The 21,210-nt window shown below is 36.1% G+C and overlaps 1 protein-coding gene across 1 annotated transcript; it reads right to left on the bottom strand.

Moving 5' to 3' along the window:
• Positions 1-6,045: 6,045 nt before the first annotated feature.
• Positions 6,046-13,218, bottom strand: LOC122279209 (calcium-dependent protein kinase 13). The gene is made up of 7 exons (XM_043089640.1): positions 12,130-13,218; positions 9,968-10,111; positions 9,678-9,830; positions 7,800-7,915; positions 7,552-7,719; positions 6,516-6,746; positions 6,046-6,441 (listed from the first exon to the last, which is right to left on the bottom strand). Exons 1-7 carry the CDS (start codon positions 12,749-12,751, stop codon positions 6,292-6,294), a joined length of 1,584 nt encoding a protein of 527 aa, XP_042945574.1. The 5' UTR covers positions 12,752-13,218; the 3' UTR covers positions 6,046-6,291.
• Positions 13,219-21,210: the final 7,992 nt, after the last annotated feature.

Consider the following 21,210-nt stretch of genomic DNA (forward strand, 5'->3'; position numbering starts at 1 on the left):
ATTAGATGATTGGAGATTATTTATTATATTTCATTTGTGAACCTATCATTTAATGCCGCATCATGAAATGATAAGATGTAAGGTACAGAATGGTAACTGAACTTGGAAGCTTGTATCAGGAGCAAAAGAAGAACAAAACGGTGCGTTGGCCACTTAACTGAAACGATGCGTAGCGATGGTAATGGAATTTACAACTTTGGCGAATTAAGTCTTATTCCAATATGATGTCATTTAGTTCATCTTCTTCCTTCTATAAATAGAAATGTAATAGCAAACTAATATTCATTGAATAATTTGGTATAATTGAGTTCTTTCTTGTAATGAGGTTCAGAGTTCCTCGAAAACCCTTGTCAAGAATCTATAAAAGTGGATTCTTGGTTTCCATTTCTCTCTTTGAGTGAGTAAGGTTTACTGGGTTATTTTCCTGAGTTCATGAGTTTTTGTTTGATCTTTGGTTTGGTAACTTACAAGTTGGTATTAGAGAGGCGATCCTCTCTTGGCAGTTACTCTAATGGCTGAAGGCACAAGGGGGGCTATCAAGTGTCAAATTAATGGCAAGCAACAGGAAACAGTTCAAAGGCAATTGGATGATCACAATAGTGCAATTCATAATCTGGCTAACATTTTAGATCGAATTTTAGAAATGTTTAAGTCTTTTGTCGAGACTAGATCAGCTGTTCCTAATCTTGATATACAAAACAGTAGTGTGAGGGATTATGAAGAGGAAAGATTGGAAAGATTAGTCTTACCTTGAGAAATGAAGTTAGATTTTCCTCACTTTGATGGTACTGATCCATCAGTGTGGGTTTCTAAAACAAAAATTCTTTGACTTCCATCAAACACATTTGAAAGAAAGGTTAATGATAGCAGCTTATCACAAGGAAGGTCAAGTTTTAATTTAGTATCAAGATGTATTGGATGGGGGAATCTTTAAATGTTGGGATACCTTCATTAAGGCAGTACAAGTTTGTTTTGGTCCCACTGCCTATAATGATCCTATGGAGGTTTTAAATCACCTCAATCAAACCACTTCAGTGACCAGTTATAAGGATCAGTTTGAGTTTTTATAAAATAGACTTAAGCGTCTTTCTGAAAGGCACAAGTTGAGTATATTTTTAAGTGGACTAAAGGATGAGATTAGGCTTCCAGTCAGAATGCTTGATCCCATTAATCTTAATGTTGCATTTGGATTAGCCAAGATCTAAGAAGAATATGTGTTGGCCTCAAGAAAATCCACTAGAATCATGAGCAATAGTTTTAATAAGGCATAGTCTGAGACACCTAGTGATCCTGGTCAGAAGTTTGTTGGACTAGTTAGGAGGGTGTTTTCTACACAAATGGATGAGGATAAAAAAAAGATGTGTTACCATTGTGAGGAAAAATGGAATCCAGCTCATGTCTGTAAAAAGCCTAGAGTGTATTTGATACATTGGGATGAACAAAAGGATTATGTGCTTCCAGAATCTAGAGACCAAGAAAAGGTATTACAAGAAAGTAGTGAAAACAATGAGAGAGGGATGGAAATTTCGATATATGCATTGTATAGGTGCATGAACAGCAACTCTATGAAGTTGTTGGGAAAGATCGGTGATGCTTCTGTTGAGATATTAGTGGACTCTGGATCTACCCATAATTTTCTTGACCCTTTTGTTATTAAGGCAGCTAACTTGAAAGTTGATGCAAGTACCAAGCTACAAGTTCAAGTTGTTGATAGTAATTCTCTTTTAAGTCATGGTAAATGTGAGGAGGTCCTTAAAATTCAAAGTTCTAAGTTTCTCATTCCATTTCATGTCCTTGAATTAGGAGGATGTGATATGGTTCTTGGAATTCAGTGGCTTAAAACCTTGGGACCCATTATTTGGGACTTCTCAACTATGTCAATGCCTTTTTTCTGTGGGGCAATCTAAAATGAAGCTAACTGTGGTGTTGGATGCTCAGTTGAAGATGTGTTAAGGGCTAGGCTATTTCAAATCTTCTCTAGTTAATCAACAAGGTTGGCTTTTGCAATTGTTGGCACAAGAACCTAATCAAGCAATGAGCACTTGCCTAGAAGAGGTTGTTGCAGCAGTTGATGAGTTTTCAAATGTGTTTGCTGAGCCAACTGGTTTACCACCTAAGAGAGGTTTTGATCATCAAATTCTCCTGAAGCATAATACTACACCTATTTCAGTTAGGCCTTATAGACATCCCCATTACCATAAAATTGAAATAGAAAACATTGTTAAAGATTTAGTCAAATCTAGTGTAGTGAGGCCTAGTCAATGTCTCTTCTCTTCATTTGTTCTTTTGGTAAAAATGGCAAATGGATCATGGAGAATGTGCCTCAATTATCGTGCACTTAATCAAGTAGCTATCAGGACAAATATTCCATACCTATTATTGATGAGCTACTAGATGAATTATTTGGAGCAAATTTGTTTTCAAAGCTGGATCTTAGATCTGGTTTCCACCATATTAGAATCAAGGAGGGGGACATTGAAAAAACAGCTTTTCGAACTCATGAGGGCCACTATGAGTTCTTAGTAATACCTTTTGGACTTACTAATGCACCTGCAACTTTCTAAGGTTTAATGAATGACATTTAAACATTTTTCCAAAAATTTTGTCTTGGTATTTTTTGATGATATTTTGGTGTACAGTTCTTCCTTGGCTGACCATTTGGAGCACTTGAGGGTGGTGTTGGATGTTTTGAGGCAGCATACTTTGTTTGCAAATAGTTCTAAGCATAAGTTTGACTTACAAGAAATTGATTACTTAGGCCATTTAATTTCTGCAATGGGGGTGAGAGCATATCCTTCTAAGTTGGCAGCAATGGTTGATTGGCCCATACATAGTTTCTTAAAAGCATTGAGAGGCTTCCTTGGTCTTACTGGGTGTTATAGGAAGAAGTTCATAAGGAACTATGGAACAATAGCAACCCCCTTAACAAACTTGCTTAAGAAAAATGCATTTTAGTGGTCAGATTCTACAACTCAAGCATTCCAAAAATTAAAGGAGGTAGTGACTGAGCCTCCTATTTTGAGGCTACTTGATTTCACAAAGATCTTCACTATAGAATGTGATGCCTCAAGTATTGGTCTTGGAGCAGTCCTTATGCAAGAAGGACAACCTATTGCTTTTTATAGTAAGGGTTTAAAAGGAAAGACACTGCTGCTCTCTACATATGAATTGGAGTTTTTATCTATTGTTTATGCAGTGTCTAAGTGGAGACCTTATGTGTTAGGGCAATCTTTCAAGATTAAAACAAATCAACAGGTCTTAAAACATCTCCTTGAGCAAAGAGTTGGTGCTGAATTCCAACAAAAGTGGTTATCCAAGTTGCTTGGATATAACTTTACCATTGGATACAAAAAAGGTAAAGAAAATGTAGTTGCTAATGGGTTATCCAGAAAGAATGAGGAGGACTGTGTTGTGCTGGCTTTGATCACTTTTCCTACTCCTTTATGGATTCAGGAATTAAAAGATAGTTATAAACTATCTCCTAAGTTAGATGAGATTGTGAAAAAATTCAGTTCTGGTCTGCCAAAGCCTAATAAATACAACTTATAACAAGGGTTGTTGTTGAAGAAAGGAAGACTTGTTCTGGTTCCTAATTCTTCTTTCAAGATGAAGATCCTTGACTATCTTCTTAACAATCCTCAAGCTGGGCATGTTGGCTACAAGAAAACTCTCCAGAAGGCTAGGAGGGAGTTTTATTGGCATGGGAGGAGAGTTGATATTCAAACCTTGGTAAGAGAATGTGTAATCTGTCAGACTAGCAAGCATCAAATAGTGAAGCCAGCAGGAATTTTGCAACCATTATCAATTCCTCATTCTCCTTGGTTGGATATAGCAATGGATTTTGTTAAAGGCCTTCCTCATTCCAATGGTTTTTCTATCATTCTTTCTGTGATTGATAGACTAACTAAATTTGCTCACTTCTTTTCTTTATCTCATCCATTCACAGCAGCTAAAGTCGCTCAGACTTTCTTCTCAGGGGAGTTTAAACTTCATGGAATGCCTAAATCTATTGTGTTTGATAGGGATCGTTGTTCACAAGTTCATTCTAGAAAGAAATATTTAAACTGGAAGGGGTCCCACTTCATTATAGCTCAACCTATCACCCACAATTTGATGGGCAAACTGAAAGCTTAAACAAGAATGTGAAAGAGTATTTGAGGTGCTATACAAGTGAAAAGCCAAAAGGGTGGAGTAGCTGGTTATTTATGGCAGAATGATGCTAAAATACAACACCCCATTCTTCAATTGGAATGTCTCCTTTTGAAGCACTTTATGGCTATACTCCTTCAAAGCTGCTAACTTATGTGCTTGGAACAACTTCTAATGCGGCTATAGACTAGTAATTGAGATCCAGAGATGAACTCTTATCTTTGCTGAAGGAAAATATCCAGAAGGCTCGGCATAGAATGAAGTTCTTTGTTGATACCAAGAGAATCAAAAGGGAATTTCAAATAGGGGACTATGTTTTCCTAAGACTTCAAACCTATAGACAAAAGATAGTGGCTTTAAGGCACAATTTAAAGCTGTCATCAAGATTCTATGGTCCATTTCAAGTGATTGAATGAATTGGAATAGTGGCATACAAATTGGACTTGCCTAACTCATCAAAGATTCATCTTGCCTTTCATGTTTTTTGTCTAAAAAAGAAACTGGGTCAGAATGTTTCTCCTTTACCAATCCTTCCTCTAGTTGATGTCCAAGGGAGGGTACAGCCTGAACCAGGAGTAATCCTTGAAAGAATGATGAAGAAAGTAAGCAACCAAGCAACAACTAAGGTCTTAGTCAAATGGGTTGGTGCCCCAATTGAAGATAGTTTATGAGAAATTCTATGGAAATTGAGGAACTTGTATCTACACTATGTCGACAAGGTTCTTTAAAAGGGGAGGGAAGTGTTAGGGCCTTGTGACCTAGGTCCTTAAAGGAGTGGAGAATGTAAGGTGTAGAAAGGTAACTGGACTTGAATGGCTGGAATTTGAGTATGGAACTTGGAAACTTGTATCGGGAGGAAATGAAGAACAAAACGGTGTGTTGGCCACTTAAGTGAAACGGTGCGCAATGATGGTAACGAAGGGGAACTAAGTTTTATTCCAATACGATGTCATTTAGTTCATCTTCTTCCTTCTATAAATAGAATTGTAATAGCAGACTAATATTCATTGAACAATTTGATATAATTGAGTTCTTTCTTGTAATGAGGTTCAAGATTCCTCGAAAACCCTTGTCAAGAATCAATAAAAGTGGATTCTTGGTTTTCATTTATTTCTTCAAGTGAGTAAGGTTATTTGGATTATTTTCCTAAGTTCATGAGTTTTTGTTTGATCTTTGATTCGGTATGAGAGGATAATGAAAAAATGAAAGATGAATAGATTTTTCTTTAAAAAAATGAAAGAATTATTACAACCTACTTACATGAGATTGCCATATAATAATCAGATGATAAGTATTTATATCTATAAAATATTTTATTATTATATAAGATGTCACATAGATGGGTTGTGTAATAATTGTGAACAAAAAAATCTATATCTCTAAAATTGGTCATTTAAGTTTCGTAGGATGTTTATTGAACCAGGGTTTGTTAACAAGATGAAAGCTTGGACCGGGTAACCACTAACCATATATAAAATGGGCCAGCAGTCCCTTCCCCTATAGCGCAAACCTGACACCCACACATAATTGCCCCCACTTCAACCTAGGCAACATAACTGTTCCATTAAAATGACAGGTAGTACACGGAGAATAACCCTAACAAATATTTCTAATAAATTCATACAGAATAATAAGAGAAAACAAAGGGAAAATTGGCTACAAATACCCAATCCCATATTTCTCAGCATGACACCAAAAATTGTCATCAGTCAAATCATTTTTAACATAACCAAATGGCGGATTGCAGTTAAAAAGAGGGTTTTGCATTCATTTTAAGGATTTTTTTCACTGGATAATTTACTCCAACAATTCGGACCGAAAATGCATATTCATACTTGTTCGGAACGTTCAATTCCACAGACTTTAACCGGAAATAAAATCGCAGAAGGTTGTGAGTGGCAAACAAAAGGAAGGACAATCATAAATCCAAAAACCATGGCTTCTAGGCAGTGTGTTTACACAATTAACATTCCCAATGACAAATTGACCCAGCCCTCCAAGTCACCAAGTAAAAGGTGCCACATTTGGTTATGGGGACCTAAAAAAATAATCACAAAAGATAGCAAGTCCCAGATGTAAGGTGGGCATCAAGATAGGTACTTTTTCTTGTGTGGATAAACTGAAATGTTTGCATATTATATACTACTCATTCCCCAAGTTCAAAGAACCATCCTTCATCAGCTTGATGCTTAAACTGTTAAATCTCCCTCTAGAGTAATGCCGAGAAGCCTTTCTCCAATCTGTTCCAGTTTTCATCATAGCCACAAATTCATCGTAGCTGATTCGCCCATCCTACATACAAAATGTCGTCAGATTGTATAATCTACCAGAGCAAAGTTGGGTTGATGGAAAATCATTGATCTTACCTTGTCTGTATCCACTTCTTGGAAGATGTCATTTGCTAAATCTGCACAATCATCTGCTCCATCTTCCATTAACGCATCCCGAAGCTCATCTGGCTCAATAAACCCATCACCATCCTTGTCAAAGTAGGAAAAGGCGTTGTGAAGATGCTCGTCATTAGCCATCCTGTGCAGATGGAGGGAAACAGCAAGAAATTCTCCATAGTCGAGGGTTCCTTTCCCATTGGTATCTACCTGTTGCCATGATGCTCATCCATTCAAATCTAAGGAACTAATTAACTATGGCAACTAAGATTGTACTTGCATCTTTAGAAGATGAATAACATTTAATGGCAAAGGGCAAGAAGCATGGGTAATGGACACAAGACAACACCAAAAAAATAAAAGAAAGACACAAACCAAGTTGTTAAGACTCAAGGTGTCCAACTCATTCCTCTCCCCCATTTTTGTTGATCTTTTACATTAGACACGGACTACTTATGTCCCAACCTGTCAATGTCTGGCATTTGCATACAAAGAGAAAAAAATTTGATATGACAAGTTTTAACAAAGCCCCAGCCAAGAAAAGAAAGGATTGGACAAACACGTCAGCATGTCTCATATCTCCAGTTTGTCATCAAATGTCATGTCCACATGAACATTGGCTCCTCCTTAAGTCTGTGCCAGGTACAATAAGTCAAACCACCCTCACAGTCGGGCAGAGTGATCTGATTAATGAAATAAAGCATTGACTTTATGATGCTGTCATGTCATTTTGAATAAACTTCCGTCGAAAAAAAAAGACAAGAAAGGCAAGATATAAAGCATCATCAGGACATCAACATGATGGGAATGTATCAGATTCATAGAAGGGGATCTCTGAACATTTTAACATGTGATTCGAGGTCAAAGAATTATATGGTCCTTTTGATCATAACAAGCATACGTTGAGCATTCCTAAACAAGGAAACTAGAGCTAGAAAAGGGGATTTTGAGAAGTAGCACTTTGATGTTATGAAGAAATATTGATGAATGTAAAATAGAAGGCAACTAAACTCACAGCTTCAATAAGCATCTGGGCTTCAGACTCTGCAAGCTGGGATCTAAAATTTCTAAGTCCAGCTTTCAATTCTTCAATTGAGATAACGCCATCATTATCAGTGTCCATCTTCTTAAACATTTCTTTTATGTCTCCAACTTCTTCAGTGGATAAGAAATCGGCAATTACCTGCTTAAGCATACAATATGGATTGGTCATCACAAGAATACACTACCAACATAAAAAGTATGGAGAAATAGTCAACAAACCCTTAGGGCTTTTCTCTTAAATCTGTTCATCATTGAAAACTGCTTTAGCCTTGACTTGACTACATCACCAAGGGGAACATTTGGGGCCTTTTTAGCATTTTGGAGCCAAGGATGCTCTGTAAACAGAAAAGATTCACAACAGACAAAACATAATCAGTGTTTATCAGATATGTTCAAATCTAATGAAAACCAAAACAAAGTAACATAAATAGAGTTACAATAGTTTTAAGCCATGTATCATATTCGAAATGATTAATGACAATTCTTTCTTGCAAAGAATTTACAAGTAAAAACACATGCAAAAATAAAGCAAAAATAAAGTCAGTCCAAAGCCTGCATGAAAAACCTCATTAAAAGCACATGCATAAAGTTTAAAGCAAGTAATCTAGGTGTCTAGCCTCCACTGGTTAGAGTCCACTCTAATTTCTACCAAGTTTCTTTTTCCAAATCATAGGCTTTAAAATTTCAAGATCTGTCACCATATAATGATAAGTATCGACAAGTATCGTACAGGCATGCATCGTCTAGCTACCTATATATTGTCAACTTATCATGTAACAAACAAGAAAATGTTAATATGATCAACAATATTACCTGTTTCACCCTTTCTCCTAGGGCTCGCCGGCAGGGCACCGCCACCCTGTCCGACATCTGCCTGGCCAGGGCGGAGGGCCCTGTCTGCAGACAAGGGCGTGTGGGCATCCAACTGGGAGCCGGGGGCTGGGCCCAAAGCCTCCCCAGGATTTACCCCGTGCACCCAGCCCAGCCCACAATATTTTTTTTGATAAGTATATATAAATATATATACACACATACATATATATTTAAAAAAAAAACAAATTTCTTTAATAAAACGACGTCATTTTATCTTAGGTTTTATTTTTTTATATATAAAATGAAGTAAAGGACGTTGTTTCAAGGTTAGCTTTTAATTCCCAACCCTCCCCCTTGTCTCTTTCTTTCCCCCCTTTCTCTCCCTCTCACTTGGCGGTGCCTCTCCTGGGTCTCCTCTACTCTTCTTCTTCTCCTCCTCCTCCTCCTCTACTTTTACTTCTCCTCCTTCTTGAAGCCACGAATGGATGTGGGTTTGCAAAGAGACCCACGGCCATTCGTGGCTGTGGTTCCTTGAATCTTTGCTCATATCTGTACATGGAAGAAAAAGAACCACTTTTCTCATATTTGTTGTTGTTAACTTGTTTTGGTTGTTTTGGATTTTTTTTGTGGTTTTCCAATTTGTTGTGGATGGATTTGTGGATGGAAATGTGATTCTGTGGATTCTTTGTTGTCTTTTGGTTTTTTCCGGCTGTTTTTCCCCTTGGGCAGGGGCAGAAGGTCATTAGGGCCAATCTGCCCCCTGGCGTCCAGACGGGGGCACCCACCCTCGGGGGCTAGTGCCAGGGTTTGGGGGCCCAAACTCCTCCCCCCCACAACCCCGGATCCAAGGGGTGCAGGTAGAACCCCTACTTTCTCCTCCATAAACTAAGTTTTACAATAAATATGGAGAATCTTTTTCTCATTTTAAAATCTTCTAAAATTAAACTCTAGCAAAAGCAGCTTTGGGATTCTTCCATTGAAGTCTAGTCTGGGTTATTTGCTTCCTTTGTTAACTTGTCAAAAGTAGCGTTATAAAATGTGTAGATTTTAAGTTGTCCGGTAGACGGACATGGATCAAGTTAATGAACCAATATATAATAAGAATGACCAAAAACGCTTGTATGACGTATTTACCAAAATGTGCAATGATCAAAGACAAAAAACTAATATATCCGTGCGAACAAAGAAAAACCACAAAAAAGGTTAAACTGCCCAAAATTTTATAACATGCAATGCACCGTCATCATGTGATAACATAAAGAGCCCAAAAGAGATGTAGAATACCTAGCACTTGCTTTGCGGTAAGTCGAAGCTTAGGGTCTGGTTCCAACATTTGCTTGACTAGATCCTTAGCAGTCTCTGAGATATTAGGCCATGGATCCCGTTTGAAATCTATTAGCCCACGAAGAATGGCCTGTGCAACACCTTGTTCAGACTCTGCATTAGAAGCTCACTCTGTGATATCAATATCAACAGTCCAACGGTCTGATTCATAAGTAGTGCACATGCATGCACACACATAGACACACATCCACACGCACGCATACACAAATCACTCATATGCATGTAATTACCGGCCCAGAATGGGGGAACCCCACAAAGTAAAATATAGAGAATAACTCCTGCACTCCATATATCTATTTCTGGCCCATAGTTCCGCTTGAGCACCTCAGGAGCCATGTAATATGGACTTCCAACGATTTCTGAGAACCTCTCACCTAGTAATATATATCATTTTATCATTAGCAAGGGGCAAATATTCAAAAACAGACAAAATACTATAATCAGGTACGTGATAAACAATATTTGAAAATGCGACTCCAAACTAGTTAAGTCAACTATTCGAATTTCCTTAAAAAATGGCTGCATTTTTTCAACCCCTCCCCCCTCCTTTTGCAAAGGATCTCAGAAGCTTCTCATAACAGGCATGAGAAAGCACGTATAACATTAAGATCAGTCAAAAAAGGTAGTATGTCTACAACCAAATACTTATACCCCAGCTAAAGAGATGGTCAACTTTTACACGTGAACTTCTCAACATAGATTGAAAAACAAGGTTTTCATATTGACTAGAACTACTTCATCAGTGTGTCTATGTAAACATGATTTACATTGCAAACCCTCCAACATCATGTGTGGCTAAAGAAGCAATGCTTTCAAACATATTATTGTTTAGATTAAACAAGCAGCAATGATAAAACCCCCCAACATTTGTAGGTAAAGAGAATGGGATTAGAGAAAAACTAAATAAATAGAAGCTGTTATACTTTTCTTAATTCATCCAATTGTTCAAATAATCCATTTCCCCAGGACTCTAGGTTTGCGTATTTGGTATAACCATGACAAATGAAGATAGTAAAAACCACAAAGGATAGTGGTGTATGCCTACAACTTTCATGAATAAAACTCCTGATTACCTAAAGGATAGCAAAAAATTGGGTAAGGATACAGGCCAGCCCAAGTCTCAAAATTTTGATCATATATGACAGTCACCACAAGAATATGCACCTTACAATTTGATTGGAAATATATCTAATCAATTTGGAAGACTTTAGACAGGACTAGAGATATAAACCATCCAGATAGATCAAATGCAAGTCTACAAAACAGTATACAAAAATTCATACTATCTTATCAAGACAAGCATGTGTGCACACACACTAACGTCCACAGATGCACAAACACTGACATACACGTGTGTCCATACACGCACAACAAACTTAGTCCAGAAGTAAAAATAAGGTGAAAATACTAATTCAATAAAATCATATGCTAATTAATTCCAGCAGTGCAGAGAATGAAATTGTAAATCAATATGATTTGACAAAAACAGAAAAAGGCCAATAGACATACATGTATACAGAGAATTATAACTTCCAGGTCTCAATTCAAGTTATCACATTCTTGAGGTCATACTTTTCATGTAAGTAACTGTCTAACTTCCTTATGTTTTAGGCTTACAATCAGCCTTCGTCAAGGTGGAACATAATCTCTCCCTTGAGGACCTCATGTGGTTTTTATTGAGAGAAAATAAAAGTTGGCAAAAACTTCCACATCTACTAACTGAGGAATCACGAATTTATTACATTTCTCTTTTGAATCGCATGTTGCTGGGGACTAGATACTACGAAATGGCTATTTGATCAGTTAGTAGATGTTACAAAACTTTGAACTTCTAAGGGCCGTTAACATAAGATTTAAGCGTCATATCAGTCCCAAATTAGACTGTTGCTCAATTTTTATCGAAAATTGTTCTGGTTTCACTCTTTTAAATCACTACCCTTTTTCCCAAATCAACCCTTCAAGTCAGCCTAATAGCTGGATGCTTATTTGGCTGGATACTAAGAGGAGTCCTTTTGGACGTGTTAAGTACATTTCAAAATTGCCAATTACGATCTAGCATCCTAGCTAAGAAAACTTTTGAATCACAACAATGATTAGGAAGTCCATATCATCGTTCTTCGACGAGTGAACACAGGCGCAACCAAAAACCACCTGGAAAACATATAGAAATCAATATTAACCAAATATAGAAGCATACTGTATCACATATACCATGCCAACAAGTTACCATATATATATATACATATATATAGCTGTTTTCCTTAATTCAAACTTAGCATTTCAAGTTTCTAAATCCAAGCTCAAGTCTCAGTGCATCTTGTTTTGATTTTTCACTTTAATCCCGACAGTAAAATATTTGTTAAAATATAACCGCAAAATCCAAAATTCATACCTGGCTTGAAGAATATAGACAGGCCAAAATCGATGGCCTTCAAGGGCGAATTTTCCTTCTTGTTTGCGAACAAAAAGTTCTCAGGCTTCAAGTCTCTATGAATCACCCCGTGTTTGTGGCATAGCTGCACAACCTCCACGATGGTCCTCGTGACTCCCGCAGCTGCCCGCTCTGTATAGTGGCCACGCGCTACAATCCGATCGAACAGTTCACCCCCCTCGCACAACTCCATCACCAAATGCACCGCATTGTCATCCTCGCACGCCTCCTTGAAGCTCACAATGCTCGAATTTTTCGGCAAGTGCTTCATTATCGCCACCTCGCGCCGCACGTCCTCAATGTCCACTACCGTCCTCAGCTTCCGCTTCGAAATGCTCTTGCAGGCAAGTAGCTCCCTACTCTCCCGGTCGATACACAGATACGTGACTCCAAACTCTCCACGGCCGAGTTCGCGGTCGACTAAGTACTTCTCCTCGATGTTCTCCTTGGGCAAACCGGTCAAGACCCTGATCGGAGGCTTCTTCCCGGCACTGGAATCTCTCCGGGCGTGATCTTGTCCAGAGAAACTGGATTTCACGTCCTCCCTGGCCACGGCCGCCGGAGATCTGCAACAATTTCCCATACTTCCAACCTCTCGATCTCGCCCGGGCTATCGTAAAACCACAACTACCTGTAGCTAGGGTTTCACATGGTAATGCCGAAACCCTAACCTTAACCCTATCCCTAAGCCAGAGAGTCTCAGTGCTACTGGAGATCCTAGCGAAGTATTTGTGTGGAAGAAACTGTAAACCGAAAAAAGAAAACAGAGTAAACTGAACGCTACCGGTTCAGATGGTTTTCGTACAATACATTTCCGTATGTAGTGTTTTTTTTTTTTTTTTTTTTTTTTTTTTTCCCTTCTGGGGACGAGACTTTTGTCGGCTAATTCGAAAGGGGTCGAGTGGTCGGAACGGGACAGGGTGTGTGAAGACGACGAGGAGGATTGAGGCGTTTTGTGGGGGGGATTTTAGGCGTTTTGGATTTGCAAATTTATTCGTTAATTTGTCGTTCAAAAGAGTACTCAAAACGAACTGCCTAGAGAAGCGACACTGGGACAGAAAGACATCATAATGATAGGCGCCTCAATTAAATAAAATAGCTTTTGTTTTATATTGTTGCTCCCTCACCTTCTACCTTATTCGTTTTCTTCCCCGATAAATTTCGTTATATACTTTGGGTGGAGTTTTTTTTTTTTAAGTATAAAAGCATCTTTCATTTCTAATTACAATATTTCTCCTCAGCACAGAATTTATAATCTGTAAGGGACTCTTCTATCCATATATTTTCATCATTACAATTAGACCTACTTAGCAAATATACGACTTGTGTTATTTGCCTTCCTATATATAAACTGTACAGACCAATGTGACTTATCTAGCAACATTATCCTAACGTCTTCTATTACCATCCTATAATCTGTCCATATCTCCTCCCTATTATTCCAATCCTTTATTATAGTTTGAGAATCCTCTTCAAGTAGAATGAAGAAAACCCCAACTCATGGCAAAAAATCATAGCTCTTCTCAAAGCCAATGCCTCAGTCATGACAGGCTTCACAACACCTTTAATACTCAGCAATGACATGCTAGGATATCCCCTTTTGAGTTTCTAGCAATCACTCCAATCCCACCTTCTTCTCCTACACATTGAGTGCTGCATCCCAATTAACTTTGCTAACCATGTAAGTTGGTCTTTGCCACATAACCTCTCTTCTATCTAAATTGCTATTAAGTTTTTATGGTTTAGCTGCAATAAAATCATCCCTTCCTTGTTTTGCAGAACTCAACACTCTTCTCAGATTCTCAATTTTCTTCTAAAAAATTAGTAGATTCCTCCTCAACCATATTCCCCTCAAAGTAAAGGTGACCAGTTCTACCTCATCTTTTTTCATACTCAATTTCAACTTCTTCCATAGCTCCATAAAATCCATATCTATAATAGCCTACTTCTGAACTGGACTATCATGTTTTGCCCATATATCTGAGGCAGTTAGGCAGCACCATAAAGCATGGATGGTTGTTTCCACATCTCTCACACACACTAAACACAGGTTACATTCAATAATATGCTTCTTAAACAAGTTCAGTCTTGTGGGTAGTAAGTCATGGCATGCCTTCCACAAGAACTGCTTCACTAGTCCCTCTACATTCAGCTTCCAAATTAATTTCCACCCACCCTCACCAACAGCCATTGTCGATGATTCACCATTTCCAAATTTAATCCTAGAGTGCTCCAAGTGATAGGCACTTTTTACCGAGAAAGACCCCTTATTTGAGCCATTCCACACTATTTTATCCACTGCCCCCAACCTACTTAGGGGAATACTACAAATAGCCTCAACCTCCTCTTTAACAAATATGTCTTCCATCAGCTCCTTCTTCCATGTACCAGTACTGCCCTCTATAAGCTGATGAACACAAGCATCTTCCTGTAGAATTTTCACAGAAGAAGGTACTCTATGATTTGAGGGACGTGGCAGCCAACAATCCTTGCATATCTTTACCTTACTCTCATTCACCCTGCATACCACCCATTCCTTGATCAAGCTAAGTGAATACCACAAGCTCCTCTATATCATAGATGGACCATCTCCCACCTTAGCCTCCAACAAATACCCTTGTTTGAAGTATTTTTCTTTCATTACTCTCACAACCAAAGATGAAGGGTTATTAATGATTCTCCAATACTGCTTGGCCAACAATGTTTTGTTAAAACTTTCAAGGTCCCTGAAGTCCAACCTCCCCTCTTCTTAGAGTCTCTCATCTTAAACCAACCTCTCAATTGTATTCTCTTATCAGTTTGCAAGTGCCCCCACCAGAACCTGTTATAACTAATGATATGTCTTTGCACAGTCTTCTAGATAGCCGAAATTAGTATCGCCTGAATAATTGCCTTAAGAAGAATTTCCTTTTCGACTTGTGACAAGAAATTATTCTTCCAACTATTAATTGTAAGCCATGCCCTCTCCTTCAAGTTCTTAAAAGTATTGTACTTTGACGGCCTCCACACCAAAGCTGGAAGTCCAAGGTGGAGTTTGGATAATGAGTTAATATTAGAGTTGAATAAAATATTATTAAAATATTATCTTTTAATATTATTATTATTTTAGAATTTAAAAAAATTAAATTGTTTATTATATTTTTTATAAAAATTTGAAACAATTATAATGATGAGATAAAATAAAACACTTCTTATATCCAAATGAGCTAGTTTGAGTATTAAAGTATTCTAAAAATACTCCACTACTATTCATTATTATTTTGAGAATAATAGTGTTGGTATTTGCCATTTGGTAGTTGAGTAATTATGATTTGTAATTTCACCATTAAATTATATTTAACATCTACCAACCCAAGACAAAAATGGTTATTATATGTGTACATCAATTAGGTGAAGAAGAGATGGATCGATCCTTTCAATTTTCACTTTGAGAAGAGATGAATCAACGAGGATCGGAACGTACGTCCTGAATCTTATCATTCCAATGTAGATACCTAACATGTCATTTTTTTAATGAAGATGATCAAAGGACTTATATAGAATATTTATTTTATAATTTTTTTATCCAATTATATTTTAAATTGATAGTTGTCGGCGTCGTATTTTGCACACCTTCAAACCAGGTTTTCAGCAATTCAGGTCTTCAGTCTTGGATTTGTAAACACAAAGATATAGACAGGGGCCTTGGTGGAGGCCAGAGAGTTTCCGATGCTAAAATCAATATCGTCTTAATATTTTGTGCGTATAAATAGAGAGTTCAAAGAGTTTTTTTGTACCTACGAATTGCCTTTTATATTAGGTTTCTGTAAATCAACTACCCATACTTCGTGTCAAGGAGATGTGTCCCCTCACCAGTTCCTTTAGTCATATTATATTAATGTGGCGTAGCTTCTGGGGTGACCCAATTAATGCAGCATGACTCCCTAACCCTTTCATCCTACGGGTGCATGCCATTAGGCTCCTCCTCATTTGTTTGTCAGTAGATCAAGGGCTCTTTACGTTTTTCACCCACCCACTTGTGTAGTGTTATATGAGGCTAGGCATCATAGGTGATGTCGAGGTGAGGTATCCCCTCCTATCTTGCGTTTTAGGGGTCTTCCCATGTGATTATAGCCTCGAGCCGAGCTCTAATGGGCCGAGGGGCCGCTTGGTTAGGCCTAGCTCTCTATATTTGGGCTTGCTTTCTGGGCCTTTGGCCCAAGGGGAAAAATCCCCTTACAATATTATTTTTATAAAACAATTTTATTTTTATAAGTTAATTTATAAAAATATTCTTATTAAAACTAATATTTGTAAAGAATTATGAAAATTTGTTGTACATGGTAGTTAATGTCTTCTTGTGGGAATGGATAAATAAATAAATATTTTAAGGAGGTTAAAAAAAAATTAAGTTTTGCATAGTCAAATTATGTTACACATTACAATTTTCAGCTATATATGTATATATATAAAGTGAAAAATAATATTTTTCAATTCCCCTCTCAATTTCTCATAAAATAAAAAGGGTTGAGACATTCTTGATCAACATCAAATTTCTTTGATGCTTCGCTTGCAAATAGAATGAAAGAAATGGAACCGGGCGATGATTACGTTCCCTGAATCATGTGAAGGGAATTTAGAAAGATAAAGGAGAATTGTGGGAGCAAAGTGCAAAATATCAGACACAGAAAGAGTGGGAAAACTGAAAAAAAGAAGATGCGGTATGTTGTCTCTTTTGGCATACAAATTAAAATCAAAGAGGACCTCATGTTGTCTGTCATACTGTGTTTATATATAATTGGAGTGAAAGAGTACTGAGTGGGTCTCATTGGACAAACGAACAACCAGCTTTCTTCTTTTGATGTTGCTTACAAGTTTGGTACAACTTGATTTGGAGACTACATGATTGTGAATACGAGGGAAAAAAGAAAAAAAAGAAAGAAAAAAAAAAGGAGTCAGCCGCCATTACTTTTTAAAATTAATTTGAGCTTATATATACGTCATATGATGTTTTGTTTTAATTTATTCTTTTTTGAATTATAATTTATTGGAATTGTTTCACATCAGTTGTAAAATAGGCTGGTAGCCAATTTATAAGTATGAGAAAAAACATGATCACCTCTTAAGTTAGTTTTTGAGTTTGAAAGAGATTCAAGACTACCAACACTGATATTAGAAAACAAGTTTATTAACAGTTTTAGGTCTAACAATTTGCAGAAAAAACTGGTTGTTACTGCTCTGACTCAAGACTCGATGTGTGAGGGAATGATTGTTGGAATTGCCCCATATTAGTTGTGAAATAAGCTGGTGGTCAGTTTATAAGTATGTGGCCGTGAAAGCCTTACCTCTTGAACTAACTTTTGAAGTTGAGAGAGATCCAAGATCACTTAACACAATTATCATATGCATTAGTAATATATAAGATAATGAAGCTAGGATGGTTATTTTTCCCGTCATCAACTTTTGGAAAGAGCATGATGACTGCATTAAAGATATATTTGCAGTAAATTATGAACACTCTTTCCTTCAAAGTCGATCTAGTTTTAAAAATTCATTTTGAGTTGTAGCTATCACAATATTAGGGAATATATATTGAGTAAGAAGTAAATATAAAATAGAGAGAAAAGCAATATTTATGGTGTTGGACATACACGTCTCTCCTTAATTCTCTCTTGTCAAAGTGAGGAGAAGACGAAGAACGAAGAAGAATATATAAGAAGAAAGTAAAGAGGAAGGAGGAGTACTAGAAATATCAGAGTAGAAGGAATAGCTGCATGGAGAGCCCTTGGGTATCCGCCTCATCCTCTTTTACATGAAAGGAATGTTTATGCTTAATTGATTTATTTATATATCTGTATAATTGTCATGTCCTATATATCCATCATTTTTACAAATTAAGTTGGGTGGTTTCGATGTTGGTGGCTAATTGCTTTGTCTAAGTTTTGTTAAATATTGGGTGATCTCTTCTTGACTACGTACTCTCCGTTGAGATTATCTCTTACCTTCAACTTTGACTGCAAATCTTTTGCCATTTTTGTTGATCAAGATCTCAAATCCATTTTTATTTGTTTTTGTTGAAGTTCTCTATGTTATGTGTGTGTGTGTGTATAAAAGAATCGACACAAATTCTTAGAGGAAAGAAATTGTGGTTGAAATTCCTAAGGTTTTTAAGTTATGTTTGGATTGGAAAGATTGTTAAGTGAATTAAGAGCCTTCTAAGTGTTAAGTTGAGATATTAGCAGGCGCAGGTATATATATAGTCTTTAGTACTATTATTTTTCTCCTTATATAATGAAATGTTAAATATTTTAACATGAAACTTTAATTCTAAAAGGATTCGACAATCTATGCTCTTCAATATTGAATTTAATAAAGTAACATGAAATAGAAAGCATACACATGTTCGGGTAATTTGACAAAGAGCTAGTTGATCTTATCACGAGAGAATTATCATCCTAATAACTTTATCTTTGAGTGTCTCTCGATAATTAAAGATACAATTATATTATAAATAATAACCCTTAACCCTTTCGATATTTAAATAGATTTCCTGGTCATAATGAAATCTAAAGGTATTTGTGTTCCATTATGGCCTCAAAGTATGCTACAAACTTATACTCTATTGCACAAGAAATAGTAAAATATGTGTTTTATACTTTTCCATAAAATAGTTATACTACTTAGCAAAATATATAATCATAACTGTATTTTCTATCATTAGAATAATCTCACAAAAATATAATCTAAATATCCATTAACCTTAAGATTATCATTTATTCTAAAGGTAATAATATAATTTTTAATTTCTTTATAATGACATAATACTCTTTTTACGACTTTTGAGTCAAACGTCTTTAGATTACTTTGGCAACAACCAAAGATGTCAACTATAAAACTGATGCTTGACCTCATACAAGTTTCTATAAGGATTAAACTCCTTAGAGTAATATTATATACAGTTAAAAATTATAAACACCGCGTAATTACTTTGAAAAAGAGTGGAGTCTACGATTAAAAAGTTAGTTTTTTTTTTTCATGTGAGTTTCATATTAATTTATTTTTTTAAAGTAACTACACGCTGCTTGCACAACTACGATTGCAAATATCATTTCAAAGAAGCTTACGACAATGCTTAAAATTCTTCCCTCTCTGGTCTTTAGCGACTTTAAATGAACCACCCACAATCAGGCACTGAAAAAAAAGAATATGCAAACTACTTTCTAGTTTAGACAAAGATACTGAAGCATCTAGCGTAGGTGATCTTTCTTGTTAATTTTTATTGAAAGAGAGTTTGATGGACAGAGTCAGAGAGAGACAGAACTGGAAAGTTGTTGAAAGAATAGATAGCATGCTTATGTGTTGGACACTCATTGGTTGGTGTAAACTCTATATTTACACCAAATATATATCTGGTTTAAAGAGCTGCGCTGGCATTCAACAGAGTATTTTATATGACCAATCATGATCAACTATATACGCGAAGTAAAAACAAATAATAATTTGTTAACAAACCAAAGGTATTGGGCAAATGAAAGCTCACGATGTAAGTAGAGGTGTAAAAACAAAATGGGTAAATTGGTAAATTAAACTGGACTAGATTGAACCGGTCAGTTTGAACCGATATAAAATTTGATTCGGTTCGAAATCGGTTTTATTTTTCTTAAAATGGGTTAAAATTGGTATGGTTCCGATTTTTCTTTTTATAAAATCGGACCGGACCGGTTCACATATATATATTTTTTAATTTTTTATATTGTATATAATTTTTATATATAATTAATAATTATATATAAAATAGTTCTCTATTAATAATTATATTAATATTATATTGTGCATATTAATAATTATACTAATACTAAATCATTATATATTATAATATACTACAACATATTATCACAATAGTATTATAGAATATTATATATATATTATATAATATATAATATAATATATTAAAATTGAAAAACTAAACCAGAAATAGGAATATCAGTTTAGGAAGGTAATCAGTGCGTAATCGGTTTTGAAAAATATAAAATCGGTACATATCGATTTGATCTTAAATTTTATCCAAAATCAGACCGGACCAATTACACCTCTAGATGCAAGTTCCCTAGATGCAAGTCGGAACCAATAGGTGTACGGGGATTAATATCTAGATCATAGATTATCTATCACGACTATACTGCATGCTAAAAATATTTTAATGTAAACTTTTAATTTTTAAAAAGATATTTGATAATCTATACTCCACGATAAAATAGAAAATATGGTACCTCTCTTTGAGTAATTTGACGAAGAGCTAGCTAATTTAATCACGAAAAAATATTACCCTAACAACTTTACGTTCGAGTATTTCTCAATGGCTAGAAGTATAACTATGTCGTAGGTAAGAACCCTTAACATTCTCAGTACTTTAATTGATCTCTTGACCATCATAAAATTTAGAGGTATTTGTACTCCACTATAACTCATTAACTGAGTGACTTAACTGGGCAAGTATAAACCGGCCTAAGTATGAAGTGTGTGGTACACCTTATAGAATTAGAATTCTTACATGAGATAAGCAAGATGAGACATTAATAACATTTTGAAGGAGGACCGATATATTGATAGGGATCAAGGACAAGATTAATGTTTATTCTAGTCTTTAACATATTCATACACCTTGAATACAAGATCATGTTTTAATGGGATAGAACTACGAAGACACTACAACAAAAATGTTTTTTTGGGACGAAATTACTTTGGGACGAATTTAAAATCGTCCCAAAAAGTGGGATTTAGGAACGAAATTTGAATTTCGTTCCAAAATGACGACGGTTATGCCAGACCGTTCGAACGCGTTCGAACGGTATTCTTAGGGACGAATATTTTTGTCCCAAATAAGTTAACCGTTCGACCGTTAATGATTAACCGTTCGAACGTTTAATTTTCACCGTTTGAACGTAATATTGGCGCGATAGGCAAAATTATTTTGGAGGGAAATTGATAAACCGTTCGAACGGTTAATATTAACCGTTCGAATGATGCATATTCACCGTTCAAACGTTATTTGAATCGGTCGAA

The sequence above is a fragment of the Carya illinoinensis genome, chromosome 10, assembly GCF_018687715.1.
Source record: "Carya illinoinensis cultivar Pawnee chromosome 10, C.illinoinensisPawnee_v1, whole genome shotgun sequence".
Lineage (NCBI taxonomy): Eukaryota > Viridiplantae > Streptophyta > Magnoliopsida > Fagales > Juglandaceae > Carya > Carya illinoinensis.